At 42.0% G+C, this 16,706-nt stretch overlaps 1 protein-coding gene across 1 annotated transcript in view; it reads right to left on the minus strand.

Annotated features, from left to right (window-relative positions):
* Nucleotides 1-4,017: 4,017 nt before the first annotated feature.
* HMCN1 (hemicentin 1) overlaps nucleotides 4,018-16,706 on the minus strand; it is a gene marked incomplete at both ends in the record, with an annotated part of 184,042 nt that continues 171,353 nt past the window's right edge. Inside the window, 11 exons of the mRNA XM_080348671.1 lie at nucleotides 4,018-4,384; nucleotides 5,188-5,314; nucleotides 5,783-5,902; nucleotides 8,066-8,416; nucleotides 10,960-11,088; nucleotides 11,860-11,985; nucleotides 12,291-12,404; nucleotides 12,778-12,912; nucleotides 13,149-13,268; nucleotides 14,120-14,182; nucleotides 15,506-15,743. Coding sequence (XP_080204797.1) covers nucleotides 4,018-4,384; nucleotides 5,188-5,314; nucleotides 5,783-5,902; nucleotides 8,066-8,416; nucleotides 10,960-11,088; nucleotides 11,860-11,985; nucleotides 12,291-12,404; nucleotides 12,778-12,912; nucleotides 13,149-13,268; nucleotides 14,120-14,182; nucleotides 15,506-15,743 — 1,890 coding nt within the window. The remainder of the gene's footprint in view (nucleotides 4,385-5,187; nucleotides 5,315-5,782; nucleotides 5,903-8,065; nucleotides 8,417-10,959; nucleotides 11,089-11,859; nucleotides 11,986-12,290; nucleotides 12,405-12,777; nucleotides 12,913-13,148; nucleotides 13,269-14,119; nucleotides 14,183-15,505; nucleotides 15,744-16,706) is intronic.

Consider the following 16,706-nt stretch of genomic DNA (forward strand, 5'->3'; position numbering starts at 1 on the left):
TCCAGTGGAACTTCTGTCTCAAGGGATTGGCAAACTGGATTATATGTGGAAGGAACTGTGCATTTATTTATCATTTATTTATTTACCATTTATTTATTTATTTTTGCGAAGTGCTGCATTTTAGCATGTAGTTCCCTTCAGGTTTTAAGAAACAAGGATTGTTTGCAGGAGGAAAAGCAGGTCTGGTTGTGCCTGGCAGAGGCTCAGCTGTAACAGGGTGTTTTCCTGGAACACGCTGTGACAACCTTGAAGCGCACCCCCCATCCTTAGCAGAACAAAGGACCTTGTTATGCCTTAAACGTCTGGGTTTTGTTACTTTGGGAGGAAAAGATAGATGACACCTCGTCTTATCTTTCCCAAAGTTTTATGGCCATGAAGATAGACACCTTGTAACATAAGGGCAATTAACAGTGTTGCTGTAAAAGGTCTCATGGCCTAACTGGGATGATAAAGATGAACCATCTGTCAGACAACCAACTACCAGAAGAAACCACGAACCAACAGCTACCCCTGACAGGTAAGACAACTCACTTCTGGTCAGTACTGTGAACTTTCCCCTAGTTTGAAGACCCCAGACCCATTTCCGGAAGAGTCTTCTTAATTAGCATGAAGAGTGAGCAGAGGGAGGAGATGAACCGCCCTCTCCTATCTTGCATGTAAATGAACTGGGTTATAAAACAACCTTGCATATGACATGGGTTGGCGGCGTGTAGATCTTCAACGTGTTCCCCCCCTCCAGAGGTTGTTGCGGGACTGATGTACCTGTGGAGTGGTGAGATCTTTCTCTTTCCTTCCCTTTCTCTTTCTGATATCTTAGTTTTCCTTCTCTCTCTCTTTCTTTTTCTTGAACCTACAAAAGTAATACCATTGTAAGTTCTGCTGCTAAAGTCTTGTTAAGTTTTGCATTACAGTTACTAATTGTTGCCAATCCGCTGTGTTTAGAAGGGCTTTTGCCATCAATGTATTGATATGTTTTGTGTCACTATGACATACTTTTGCCAAGTCACTGATTGCTGTGATTTGTATACCACCATGTGCTTTTACTAAATTCATAACTGGACCCCCGGAGTGATTGTCTGTCATTGACTTGGCATTGCTGCGCAGATTTACCCCAAGTTAACTCACACCTGGACTCATCTGTTGAGTCTGGGCGTGTGTCGCGTTCAGAGTTAACTCACCCTCATCCCATCTGTTGGGACGGGACACATGCAAATGTGTAGTCGGTACCTAACATGTTCACCTGGAGGCCCGTGGTGTGCTGCTGGAATGTCATACACTGTCACACTTCAACTGCCAGTATGTCTAAATTAATCTCTATAATGTAAAAAACACATTTGCCATCGTTCATAGGTTACGCTTAATCTCGGTACTTAATTAAATGCTGATGTTTGTACCGAGGTACAGCCCAGGAGCGAAGGAGGCAGCCGGTGTCACAGGAGCTGTTTCAGGAGCAGAGTCGGCAAGAAATTCCGCATTACATCCACGGGAATCAAACGAGGCTTGTGCAACACAGCGGTAGCGCACGCACCAGGTGGGACTGACACATGAACTGTGCGTTCACCACATCTCTGAGCTGTCCCGAAACAATTGCTCTCGCTGGGACCTCTTTTGTATTTGTTGTGGTGCTGGTGTTTGGGTGGGTTTTTTTCAGTAAGAACTTAAGATTCTCATATACTGCTCTTAGCCTGCAATTAAGTAGATGGGTATTTACAGAGGGACTTTCACTCTTCCTGGGAAAGAGATCATGGCTGTCATTGAACTGTTTAACAGGGAGCCCGACTCTTTTCAAGTATTGTTGCATTGCAAATATATGTTGCAGGTATTTCTGGGGACTAATGGAGGGTGTTGGACAAAGTGGATTAGGCTCAGCCATACAACCCTTAGACACTGAAACCCCGTGTGGTATTTATTTTCTTTATGGAAAAAAAATTGCATCTAGGCTTTTGCTAACCTAAGTAGTAAATACAGTAGAATATTTCTTGTATTTACAAACTTTAAAATTAACAAAAAAAAAACCAAAACACAATTTTATGTTGGCATGTACACACACACACTAACCTCCCTCTTACCTCTCAAGTTAGAATAGGGAATTATTTAATCATAAACAGACTTTTCAGCCTGTTAGGATTAAGGTCGTAGAGCCTGCAGAGCTGCAGCAGATCTGTTTGCTCGGAGATTTTGAACACCTGTGTGGAAGTAGTTATGTGACTTCTGCCTGCTAAGCTCCTAACCCTAAAAGTAACAGATTTGCATTAAAGCTGTTATTCTTTTTTCTCTCATGAAATATATAATAATTATTACTTCTTTTCTTCCCGTCTCACAGTGGAGTTAAATTCTCCCAAGGACATCATTTTGTTTGACTCTCATCCTGAAATGAAATTGAGGTTAGTACCTGTACTGATTATAACTCATGTCTTCTTTATGAGGAAAGTTGCCCTCTTTTTCTTCCTAAACTGCTTTTAGTTTTCAAGTCAGGCTTCCAAGAAACAAACCTGTTTCATTTGCAGTCTGTCACTTGTATGTATCTGTAGAAAGAGCAAAATGATTTTTAAGTCGTCCTTGTTTTGCAGGATTCACCTATTCCAATGTAAATAGAAGAAAAAGCAGTGTTGGGGTGGAATGATTGATTAATAATATTGAATAATTATATGAATAATAATATTGAATAGTACAATAATATTTTATAATATTATATTATATTGCATATATATTTTATATTGTATTATATAATTAATGATATTAATAATATTGAAGAAGACAGTCAGAATTCCATTGTGGAGCAATTTGACCCCATCACTAAAAATGTACTTTAACTGAAATAAGTGAAGTGCATTAGTCTTGGTCCATAGTTCAGCCCCTGTGCGGTTCCCTGTTCCTCTCTTTGACCGAAAACAGCAGAACTTGCACAGTGACCACTGGTAATTTCTAGTGGGCTCCAATCTTAATGCCCTTCCATGATTTTTCTTTCTTTTTTAATATGTATTGAAATGATAGTGACTTATTTAATGTCTGGCAATGACTGATAAAACAGCAACCTCAAAGGCAATGGGAACCTTTATTTTGATTATTTTCACCGTACTGACATTGTTCTTTTATGCAAACTTAACTGTAAAACACTCTTGAGATACTGCATGGAAAATACACATTGGAAAAAACATATATACACTTTCATAAAAATAGAATACATCTTGGCAAAATTACTTGTGTACAGTGTATTGACATTATTGAACCAAACTTACATCATCTTTGGAGGAAAATGTTCCGTTTGCATAAAAACCCACAACATTTTAACTGGCTGAGCTGGGAGTACTGAAGTGGATACGGTTTAGAGCTAAATAAATGGCTATAACAGAATGGCAGAGTAAAAAAATAGTTATAAAATGCCTGCTGTATAAAGTAGAAGTAGCCATGTTGTTTGTTCTTCCAAAAAAACAGTGACATCTCTAACCTTGCATTGAAATCAAATGTACCAGTTCCAAATTGTACTGTAGATTCTGTAGCTGAAAACAACCTTTAGTATCATTTATTTCAGCACACAACATAGTATATTACAGCCCTAATTCTATCAGGTATTTAATAAGTAAAGAACAAAACTCTAATAGATATAAAACTGTTAAACACTTAGCAACCTTTAAAATATGTAGACCACTTGACATTATGTCTTTTCTTTCTTCTGGTTAGGCTTTTGTTTCGTTGCTTTCAGCAGAGGCTGCTCCTTGCTTACTGCTTTGCCCATAAACTTCCACTCATGCTTTGATTTATTTTTTCCCTGCTGGTTTTCAGCACAAACTGCGGCAAATGACTACTCCAGTGTAATAAATAAAGCAAGTGGTGACAGGTTCCTCAAAGGCACGGGGATAATGGAAGCGGACAGGCAGCCTCGGGGAAGGAGGGACGACGAAAGGAGCGTAGCACCATTTTCAAGTGTCGTGGTTCACAACTGTGCCGCCGGCAGGAGCGGCACTTCCCACCGGCACGTACAAACGTGGTTAAAACACGTGTCCAGCAGTGTGGTGTTCAATAGGGATAGGCCGACACGGCGATATAGACAATGAAGGTTGTCCGATACTCGATATTTCCCTCGACGCCGTAGGACAGGGCTCTGACGGCCATGCGGTACGTCTGCGGCTCTCGCAGCGGGCGCGTGGTGAACACGACGCCTTTCAGGTTCTCGTCTCTCAGGGCAAACGGCAGCGCCGGGTCCTCGTCTGCCATGGAGAACGTTGTCCTGGGGTGCATGACTTGGTCGTGCGTGTAGGCGACCAGCCGGATTAAATCCTGCCCGGCGGCGATGCCGAAGGGGAGGGAGAGGAGTTTGTATTCCAAGGCGTAGGTGCTCAGGTCACATTCCAAGTCATTGGCCGGGCAGTTTTTCAGGCAGAACCTGGGAATAAGCAGAGCACGTTAGGCCATCATGCCTTGCGCCTGGGCTAAGTGCTGCCATAGGTCTCAGAGGATAAATTCTTCCCCTGTTGTGTAATTTAAATTTCTGTTTAAAGATAATACACTCATACACTCTTTATCCATTGTTCCTTTAAAGGTGCAGCCCGGTTTAATGTCCATTTTTCTGTCAACAGGATCATCTCAGAAAGTGCCAAGAGGTAAAAATATTGAATACGGTATTTGTCGTTGAAGTCTGTGGTGTTTTTTAGTGACCTTGCTCTTAGTACATTTTAAACCTTTCCAACTCTAATGTTTCAGTTTTAATGTACTCCATTATGCACCCATAATGGGCAGCTCCATGTGACGTGTCTGTGGGTCAGATCATAAAATAAAGAATTCTGATTGAATAAGGGGGAAGTAAAAAGTCAAAATAGGAGGTATCTGTGCGCTCTGCTGGTCATTTCAACTTAAGTGTCATTCCAGTTCAGTTTGATAACAAAAGATGGTTTCTGACTATGAAACCAGCTATTTCATTGAGTATACTGAAAGATAAAAGTAACTTAAATGTTACAGCAAAATAGAGTAAGTTAAAAATAACAAAACTGACATGAACTGTAGCACTATTTCCATGACTAAAAGAATATTTTAAATGCTTTGAAACTGATGGCAAGTTAGGCCTTTAGAGTCGGAAAACAGGTAGCCCCGTAAGTGGCAAATGACACTGATGGGCAGAAAGAACCTGGTGGATACAGGTTGAGGATCTGAGCTTGGGGTGGGTGAGAAGGGGCTGAAAATAAAACGTACCCAGAAAGCGGCTCTCGCTGGTAGTTTGGTGGACAAGGTGTGTCTATGCACTGGTAGCTTCCTCTCATGTTGAAACACATCTGGTTTGGTCCACAATGAATGTTCTGTTCCAGGCACTCATCAATATCTGAAGGTAAAAAAAGAGAAGTAATCAATTGCTGGTACTGAGCTGAAGTTAACAGTGAAAATTTAGGTGCACAGACATCTCTGCCCTCAGCGAGCTCTTTCACAATCTGTTCTTGCTGTTTGAGATGCTGGAGCCAGGAGTTCCAATATTGCATTTGTTGGCATTTTATTACTGTGCAAGATGGTGTATTGTGATGGAATTTCCCTACAGCCACGATCCAACATAAACCATAGTTGTCAACAGAGCCTAATTAGTTGTTTGTTTGTTCAATCAGAAAATCTAACAGTATCTTTGTTTGACAGAAGTGGGTTAAGGATTATATTGGGTTCGATCCTAGAGCTCCTGTGTGCTTGTCTAGAGTCAAATGTGTCATAATGTCACATGAGGAGACTCCAGAGAACAAGCAGCTGCAATTGCCTGCAATGAGGTAGTGTTTTATCAAGTGTTAAATACAACATATCTCCATACCTTGGCAGGTTTTGCCATTGGGCATAAGGCGATAACCAGCCGGACAAGCGCACTGGTAGGTGCCCGGGGCGTTCCTGCACTCGTGCTGACAGGCGTCTCTGCTCTCGCACTCATCGATGTCTGCGGGAAGAAACAGGAACACGGATGCGTCAGGATTATTTGAACCTGGTACTGAACAAGGTACTTTTTGTCCTATTTACGTACAAGCACATGGCCAAAGTTGGTGGAAGGTGTGTGGATCCTCTATCAATAAATGCTCTTAATTCTTTTTTTAATCTCAACTACAGAGGAACCAGACCACTTTATGTAATTTTTTTCAAAGCAGACTAGTGTGATTTAGACAAAGCTCATATTTAATTATCATTTATTTTGAAATATCTGCCTAATTCAGGACAACTATACTCAGGTTAGTCTTGTGCAAGATTTGACTCACATGATTAAAAGAGTGGAACAAAGTCTTTGCTTCCCCTCTCTGATTTACAGGGGTTGCATTAGATAACAATGCAAACACAAAAGGGAAACAGATGTGACTGTAGAAATCACAGTAAGTTGATATCAAATCGTGATGGTTGTCTGTTGTAAGAACTTTCTTTTAAAAAAGCATCATTTGGGTGTATTTTTTCATACGACACAGTCATTTTTAAGATGTAGATGTTTATTCCTGTGAAACAGCAGTACAAGAATATTAACTAACTAAAACTGGAAGTGGGAGTGAAGATCATAGATTTTAGCGTAACCCTTTCATCAGCAGTAGCCGTGTCCTGCAGCCTTTTTCCATTCAACTGCTAGACCCATAACAAACTGCACATTTATGACTACTGACATGTCCTTATAATGCAAGTACAAGGTTTGATGACTGCCTAGCTATATTTTTTATTAATAAGTAATTCATATTTTTCTATATTATTTATTATACATTGCTATTTCATTCTAGAGATGATTCTGCTTGCCATATTTATCTTGGAAGGACAAGTGCCATTGGCATATAGACTAAGGAGAGGCACGTAGCACCACAGACTGCTCTGTTCAGTGCACTGGGACAAGCTCCGCGTAGTAAAGCCCAGACTGCGGTACCCTTAGTCCTCAACTCAGCAGTGTTATCACCACATAACTTCACTGATTCATTATTATTTTTTTTAAGAAACTCAAAATATGGGTTAAGTTGGCAAAATCTGGTTTAAGAGAAGCATAATTCAAAAGATTAACTAATTTTTTACGTGCCTGTCTGTGTGTTGTGTTGAGCAGCCGGTCTGGTGATCCCTCCCGAAGCCCTGACACCAACTACTGCTACAGGAGAAAAACCTGGTATTTCTACCTTTTGAGCAATAGATTTTGGGGGTTTTGTTTGTATCTTCACCTTTAGTACAAATCACTCAATGAACAGTACAGGCTGCTGTTCCTTTTGACTTTCACATGGAGCTGAATTAAACTTTCAGTACTTGCGGCAACAGCAGCATTTCACTGGAACAGCTCAGCACAGCTCACCGAGTGAGGAGTTAGAGGTGCCAAATACTGTTTCTTGTTGGTCTTACACTTCGCTGTGAGGCTTTGCACCTCTTTAAAAAACCAAAAACCCAGGGCAGAGCTCGCCAGTTGCTACAAATCCCTGCTCTCCTCATCAGGGAATCCAAAATGTCATTTGTTCACTTAAAATCAGTGTCTCCATGCTCAGCAGATTACATTACAACCTCCTATATATCATAACTACAGATTATTTAAAACTTTCTACTTATATAGCCCATATGGCAGCGACTACCCGTCCTGCAGCAGTGCTGCCATTGGCCCTGGGGTGCTCCATTCTAACATCTTTGTTCCAAACCCTTTAGAAGCAGATTATTACTGGGGGGCTGGCGTAAGCAACATCCCCAGGACTCGGCTGGCTCTGCTGGGGTTTTTTGAAGCTACCGTAATCACGAGAATAACAGAGGGAAATAGTTCCTAAACACACAATTAGCAGCACAATTAAAATGAGGTTACAAGGAGGTCTGAAAACGTTTTTGCTACTATGTGCTCAGGAGACAAGAACATGCAGTATTAGATCACTAATATTATATTACTCTGATAAATACTCAGTAATAGATTACTGTATTTATCTTGGAAGGGCAAGTGCCACTGGGATATAGACTAAGGAGAGGCACAGAGCTAATTTTAATTTACTATTACTGAGTATTTATCAGAGTAGTATGAAAACAAAACACAGCACCACAAACCCGCAGCCCCTGGTATATGTGAAACAGTAACCTAAAAGTAAGGACCAGAAGAAGAGATACGACTGACATTTACCTACACATCTGTCATTTCTTGCCTCATAGCCTTCAGGACAAATTTCTCTAACGTTCCTTCTCGTCCTGGAGAAAGGAATTCTGCTGTTCCTATACTCCGAGAAGGAGCTGTAGAGATTTGAGGAGTGCCTGTAATATTGTTGAGGTTGATGGTTGTCTCTCAGAGGGGAGAACTGAGCATAGTTATAGCTATTGTAATAGGCGCCGGAATTTGGCAATCTCTCCAGTCCAGCGCAAGATTTCCCGTCACCTAATAAATGTTGTCCGGGCGGACAGACACACGTGAAGCTGCCGGGGGTGTTGGTGCATCGAAATGCACAGGGTTTAGGCACTTGGTCACATTCATTAATGTCTGCTCAGGTGCCATGGTCCAGAGCAACAAACCATGTGGAGAGGAGAAAAAACAAACAAACAACAACACGTAACTATACGTATAGATACACGGGTACCACTTACCTGCATCTGTGGAACAAACTGGGGGGATAAAAGTGAGATCTTGAAGGCAGGAACATACAGAGAACACAATGCCAAGCGGGCAGGTTATTCTAGCCATATTTTTGTTTTCCTAAGGAATGCCTCTTTTTTTTAAAACTCAGTTTCTATTGAAGGTGTAATCCATAGTAATTTGGCTCACCCTAGCAACAAATATCCATCCTTACGTCAAAACAGAGGGTAAGTATGGTAAAGGGGTTAAGGGTATAGCATGGCGAGCATCCTTCACTCAGAGTAATTCGAATTAGTAGCACACAGCAGCAGCCCTGCCCCACAGGTCTCTCTGGCACTACCAGAAAGAAAATCTTCATCAAGTTACCTCCAGCCCAGCTGAAAATTTGACATCTATGGTATTCCTTTTAAAACGTACATCCATTCTTCACTAGAAAGAGACAAAGCCCTGCTAATTCCAAACAGGAGTGTGAAACTGGGCAACGACCAGACATAAAGAAGCTGATATTAAGATACATAACAATGCATTTACAGTTGACATATATTGCAAACATTTTTTTTTACTAGAACTTAGAGATGAGTTAATTTAAAGATGGTGACTCAATAAGGGTTTAATTGTATTAGTGGAAAGTATATATTTTAAAATTATTTTTGTAAGAATGCCATTAAGGAGCACTATTACAGTTTCATTTTGGTCCCACTTTAACATATTATTTTTTATAGAAACATAATAGGTTGCATTTTTATTAACTATTTAATGCTTTATACATATTTTAAAGAATTTTGGGAGCTATTAATAAAATGTTTGAGAGTCAGAAATCCAGGAGTAATTATTGCAGTACTTTTCACGTTATTTCACAAACATGTAGATGAAACTTTATGTATCAGTTGAACTATCATTAGTGTAATATCCTCAGGTGTTATAAACAAGACAATTCCATTTTTAATATGGCAACAACTACCATGACTTTGAAGTTGCTGTTCCTTGCATTTATACGCAGTGATTGCTGCCTGGTCAGCCTGAGTCTCCACTGGCCAGCAGCTCTTTGATTACACACCATAATATTAAATATTTATAACAGCAATGTGAAATTACTTTGAAACTGAAATAGCAAAATTTTCAGACTTTCTTTAATTTGAAGAACAATATTTTATGTTAAATTCTAGATAGCCTTGCATGTGCTATATGCTAAAATGTGCCCTTCTATGATATGGCACAGTGAGATCCAACACACTTCACAGAAATACTGTAATTCAGTTAAATGGGCATGAACTAAACTACGGCTGTTGTGATGACAAATAAGGACCTTCTCCCCATCCAACAAACAGGGAATTACGGCACAAAGGACTTTACACGGGGTAAAAGTGGCCAGTTAGGAGTGAAGGTTAATTCTTCTGTCCTAGTTACTTTTCAACTCTTCCCTGTGGTCACTGGAAACTTCACCAATAAAATCTGGATTTTATTAATACATGTGAAGTAATATCTTTGATGCAGCTGTATTTTAAATACACTTCTAAGCAGACAGAAATTCAAAGGTACGTAAAGGTCATACTTTAATTTCAGAGGGAGATTCCAGTGGTCCCTGGTCAGAAAACAACTTTAGGACATCTGCCAGTGGTTTGTGAAAATCTGAGTCCTAAACTTTATCTAGCTTATTACTGTCAGAAATTTAAATGGCTTTAATATATGTTAAGGAGCCTGGGATTGATGTTATTTCACTAGAGGCAGCCGGTGGAAGTCAAGTCTTGGTCTACAGCCAAACCACTTCTTCCTGCACTTTAATCTCTTTCAAAATATTTCACATTCCTGGCTTTTGAAAGGAAAAAAAATCCTCTTCTCCAAAGCAGCTCTTTATCACTTAGGAAAGCTGAGCTTGTGGAGTCATCAGTGAGGAATGCTGCTCTGATAGGATACAGGAGGGCAACTTCCCTGCCGTCACAGACCAACAGCCACAAATCATCATTATCAGGGTGGGTCAACTATTAGTCCACACAAATACAGAAAGGGTGAGGCTCAATGATGCCAGTGCCATCCCAAGGTCTGTGACATGCCAGGGGGACCGTTGTACGCAATCAATTTGGTCTCCACATCGGAGCTATGAGAGCATCCTTCAAACGCTGCAGCTTTTAGTGACCACAGACAAACCTCATCTCGTTTTTATAAACTGAGCCTCTTGTGGAGTGGCAGCTTCCCACATCCACCCACCAGCGCACCAAGACCCTTGTACGCTTTGTTCCCAAAGCACGGACCTATAACGATCTCTGTTTGGAATGATTTTCTTTTGAACAGGATGCTTTGTTTCAAATGGGTGATTTTTGAACTTGAGAGGAAATGTCGCTGTTTAGCATAGTCTTGACATGGGATGGCATTGCTGGGTATGTTACAGCAGCAAGCCCAGCCAAAAGCAGCAGCAGCAAGCACGCAACACAGACGTGATTTTTCCTGCTTACCCACACAAGGTCTCCCCACTCCCTGGGAGCGGTACCCGCGCGGACACACGCAGCGGTAACTCCCTCGCGCGTTCTCACAGATCTGGTTGTAGCGGCACTGGTGGGTCCCGTCCCGGCATTCGTCAACGTCTGTGCGCAACAAGGCAAGGGCAAGCGTCAGGTTTTTCTGAAAACCTCTTACAGCTTTAAACTTCCTAACGTAGAAGGAATGTGGTTAAACCCCAAGTGGATCTGGCCTTACCTGGTGCCACGATTAGGCATTACTCTCTAACACCTTGTGTTACAAACCACAGTCTGTGTTTCACAAGCTGAAAGCAGATTTTGAGCAGAATCACAGATACATTTTTCAACCATATTGCATTTATAGACACTTTTGCTATTAATTTTCAAAACTTTTCATCGAGGTTTCCAATTGTATTAGCTACTGTCCAAAGAGACATAAACCATTCGCCTGCCATATCCCATGACAAAAAAAAGACTCTGGTAGTGTGTGGGACACTGGTTATGACTCAAAGTAGCCATGGCAAGCGCAAGGACCCACGATCCTGATTTGGAGCTCCCGAGACAAACTCTTAAAGCCTCCACACATGTGGCAGAACATTTCAATGAAGCATTTCTAGATTTCAAGGTGACAACACAGAAAAGATGCTGAGGAGAACATTACAGTTCTTTCTTAAAAGCAATGGTAAATGAGAGGGGGCAAGGGTAAATCTATTATTTTCATCTCAAAACAGTTACATACATATATTCCCATAAGTGAAGAAAATTCGGTGCCTTAATACGTGCAAATCTTAATAACTGGAGACTACCTCAAAGGTTTTTATATTGTGTTTGTTTGTTGTTTAATTCATTGTTTCTGTGCTTCCCATCACCCTACAGTACACGAACACTTCTACTCACCAATACAAGTTCCATTGTCTGCTTTGGTCATTCCACTGGGACACAGGTCAATGCACTTATAGCCACCGCGGGTGTTCTTGCAAAGTTGATCGGGCCTGCACACGTTCTGCCTGCACTCATTTACATCTGATTTAAAAAAAAAGGCAAGAATGGAAATGAACTGACTTCCTTATGCTCAGTGTCTAAAAAGTCGAATAATCCAGCTGTAATTACGTCTACGTGCATTAGAATGCATTTCATGCATGTTTATCCATCAGCCCACTTCCCACTCCCTCTGACTTGCAGTACTGCTTTACAAAGAATTTTTAAAAGATACCATCCCTAGTAGGACTTTCATTCATAAAGGATTCAGTTAACAAATATAGGAACAAATAGACGTTGAACTATGTCCCTTGGAAAGAGGGGAGGAACGTTCCGAACCCCACTCGTACCCAAGCATTTCCTGCCCTTCAGCTGGTAGCCGGGATCGCAGCCGCAGTGGAAGCTCCCGATGGTGTTGAAGCAGCGCTGGTGGCAGGGGCTGGACTCCTGGCACTCGTTAACATCTGTTGAACGACACAAATCCTTGAGGCCAACGCTGTGAGTCACCTCAGCGTCATTTACCTGAACAGCGTGTGGTTAAGTCAGCGTTCTGGATGCTGAGCTCTGTTCAGAAGTGTTTACTTCTCTCACTTCTTTGTAAAAGAAAACACACGTGGGACGCAGGAATGTTAGGTTATTCCCTCAGAGGATTTTAAATTTATCATCTCTAAAGATGGAAAAAGCAAAAGATTTAAAAAGCAAAACAAGCAAGCTCAAACCCCACATCCTGTCTTGCTAGGTTAATAATGAAAATTTACAGACACCGTAGTTGGAGATGCAGCTTTTAAGAAGTTACTTTTGATCATGCGAGAGACAGCGTTTAGTTTCTGAAAGCACCTTGGCAGCCGAAGCCGTCAGCGGTCCTGCGGAAGCCGCTCCCGCAGCGCAGCACGCAGCGGTACGAGCCCACGACGTTCTCACAGTCCTGGCTGGCGCGGCAGCTGTGGCCGCCTAACGCACACTCGTCAATGTCTGCAATGGAAAACAGGCTGTAAACCTCGCCGCGCACAGAGTTAAACACAGATCAAGCTGTGTCTTGAGCATGATCAACCACGAAATACCTGATGGCAAATATAGTCAGGTAGGAAAGAATTAGAATATCACCAACAAATTACATATCTATATATCTATATCTATAACATTTCCCTTGTGATTTAAGTGCCGTGGGGCTTTTTGCATCCAGGCTGCCCCAGCGATGCTGCTCTTACCCTGGCAGGTCCTGCCGTCGGCGGCGATGGCGAGGCCTTGCGGGCAGGAGCAGTGGTAAGAGCCCATGGCGTTGTGGCAGGTGTGGGAACAAGGGTTTGGCACGGCACATTCGTCTTCATCTGGAACAAGAAACGTTTGAAACCCCAGTGAGGCTTCATGAGGTTTTACAAGAAACAGCACCGTTCTCCGCTCTGATTTTCACGGTTACCCAAGCACAGTACTGCGACACGCTGGAGCCTGCGTTAGCTCCGCGGGACGGGGGCACTGCCGCCGTAACCAGTGTTTGAGATGATCTGTTCCACAGAATCTCTTTGTGACAGAGCAGATGGGTTTCAGGGTTAGACTTAAGACTTTCTAGAGACATGTGCAAATATTACTACATGTTCCACGCTAAGGTTTTTGAATTCAGATTGTTTTACAGATGATACTGCAAGTGGAAAATGGTTTTAGTTGTCTTATTTTCAGTTTTCCTTGTTTTAAACCTTTTGGATGGTGTGGTGCTTCTTTCATGTATGATTTCCTTAATTGATAAGCTTTCAAGGGGCAATGCAGTGAGTCCACAAAAGTGTTACAGATGATTGTTCCCAGCCTGGAGAAAGGCTCTGGGGAGACCTTATTGTGGCCCTGCCATATATGAAGAGGATTTACAACAAGATGGAGAGACTGTACCAGGTGTCTCGAGAGGCCAGGAGAAGGTGTAACAATTTTAGACTAAAATAGGGGAGATTTAGATTGGAAATAAAGAATAAATGGTTTACATGGAGGGTGGTGAGGTGCTGGAACGCAGAGAGGTGGTAGATGAACCATCCCAGGAGACATCCCAGGCCAGGCTGGATGGGGTCTGAGCAACCTGAGCTGGTGAAGATGTCCCTGCCCATGGCAGGGGGGCACTGGGGGAGCTTTAAGGTCCCCCCCAAGCCAACCCACTCCACAAGAATATGATCACACACGACCCTTGTCACACTGTTACCTGAACAGTACGGCCCAGTTGAGTCCAGTCGAAACCCGGCCGGACACTGGTTGCTGCGATCTCCTGATGGTAAAAGGGAGCACGTGTTACTTGTGAACAAAACGCGGCCAAGTTATTACTTCAAAAAACCCTTTAAGAATTGCAGGCCAGCTATGTAGAAAAGATTTATTATACTTGGACACTAAAATAGAAACTTTTAAAATCCAAGCTGGAGTGGTTGTCCTGCTTGGGCACTAGAAGTCAGTAGTAAACGGGTTTTGCTGTTTTGAAAAACATCCAAGAGGTGCGGGGTTCCCTCACAGCGACTGCAAGTTGCATCCAGCCTAGCGCATCCTGCAAAGTCCCTCCATAAAGTTTTCATTATTAAAAGAATAAAGAGCATTCGGTTTGACTTCACCTAAAAGGAGGGAAATAAACCCAAAGCAAACAAACCACCATGGCATAGACTGTGGGAAGTCACTGGAGAACACAAGTGTGAACTGTAACCACCAACTCAGGTCGAGGCTGCTCCAAGACCACACGTATTCTGCTGCTTGAAAATGGATTCAATAAATATGACATTTTAAAAAAGCAGTGTGTTAATTGTTGGAGGAAATAAATGCAAGTTCAGTAAAGGCTTGGCCAGATGAATGCACAGGCGTAACTTGATCTGGAGGCTTCTTTTATAAGACCTCTTTTTAAAAAGCAAAATAAAACTATCTGATTTGGTTTTCAGATTGCACAATGAGCTCACAGTCTGGCCAGTGGGGAAGTCGTTTTACCTCATTTAGAGTGTCATTGAAAAGAAAGACTGAGATAGGCAATCCCGCTGATTCATTTCCTTTCAAACCAGAGTTATTTCATTTGAAACATGATTTTAAGCCTTACTGTGAAAAAAAAAAGCCTGAACAGTACCAGAACCTGAATGGTTTTCCCCCTTACTTACATTTACGTGGGTTTTGCTGTGAGAAGAAAATACACAATCCTTTTTCATAACAGATACGCAAAATCAAACCCAAACATAAAAACCTACCAACACTTCACCCCCCCAATAGCAACAGCAGGTTCATTGTAGAGATGAAAGGTACACACAAGAAAATGGAGAAATATTTTAGGATGCCCATCTGAAGCTACCGGTGACACTATCAGCAGTGTCAGCAAACACAGCCGCACATCATCTAACTACCAGCGACGAGTAAGTGCAAACTGCAACAGCTTTTACGCATCAGGCTGTTGGCGTATGAACAGGACGTGCAGGCCACAGGATCTACAATAGAGTTCCCCAAGTTTCACAGCTTTGCCTCTTTCAAGGCCATAACCAGCTTTTGAGAATATAGGTAATGAATTCTAGAGAGCCAGGATATTATTTTTCCATTGGTTTCTTTTTGTGAAGGATTAGAACGGCACCTTTTGCGATGGAAGCGTGGATCTGAAAAGCCACGCTTTCTTCCAGCGGGTCGTACTGTGTTGTGATGGAGGCGGCGTGGAGCGTTTCCACCAAGAACGGCATCTTCCCTTTGGTGGGATCGTACGTGATGCTGTGGTTCCACGTGTAGGGGACGCTGACTCCATCGACAGCGAAGAGTCGAGTGGAATGGGCGTAGAGCTGCCCCGGCCCGGTCTGAATGTAATCCTCTGTGTAATCCTGGAACAGCGAGAGGCGGCGTCAGCCACCGCGTACGGCCACCCCGACGCGGGCTTCGCGTTCAAACGCGTTCTGAGAAAGGGGTTTTCATTTAACAGCTGAACAAATCATATTTCATACAACACAGGCCTTTTCACTTTTAGCTTCCTCATCTTAATAGCACCTGGCATACTGCATTTCAGAAGAAACATACTGAGGATCCTGATGTTGGGGGCAGAGCATTTCCAAAGAAACCTGAAAATGAGCTTATTGATAAGTAGCAGTCTTTTGAGGCCTACACATATTTTTTATATACTAAGTCAGATGCTGACAACATGTGCTAAATAAACAATCAATAAAGAAAAAAAAAGGTCTGAATATTGGACATGCTACATATTGCAGTGTATCAAAATGCCAAGAACTTCATGTATATTTATTGTAATGTGGGATTAATATATTAAAACATATTTACCGGTGACCTATCACTACCTAATTACCACCTTTATAAAAACAACTATAAAGATTGTCCTTTCACAGTAAAACCAAGGCTCAAACACCTTGTTTTACACCTGTATGCATTATATTAAGCAAAATGTTTTTCACGGCTTACACTAAACCAAAAAGGTAGAAAACCAGTTTGTTTGAACTGCATTTTTCTCTGAGGAGTGACAGAAGTGACAGAATCTCTGTCACTGGGACATGTAGAAAGAGCAGGCACAGACACTCAGCAGCATGACAACGATCTTTTGCCTTTTAGCGTCACATGGGCTGCCCTCTCTAATCGTCCCTGAAAGCTCACAGAGAAGTGTCCTCCTTTGAAAAAGCAAATTCTGTAAAATATTTCAGATGGTTTGTGTCACAGGACTGTTCGTCATAATGGACACCTCCACGAGGCAAAGTTTTGATGCTGTAGCAGAGACAGGAGCACGTCACTAACAGCAGCAGGACAATAAAACGTGAAACACCCTGGGATGCAATCTGATT

The sequence above is a fragment of the Nesoenas mayeri genome (genome assembly GCF_963082525.1).
Source record: "Nesoenas mayeri genome assembly, chromosome: 8".
Classification (NCBI taxonomy): Eukaryota; Metazoa; Chordata; class Aves; order Columbiformes; family Columbidae; genus Nesoenas; species Nesoenas mayeri.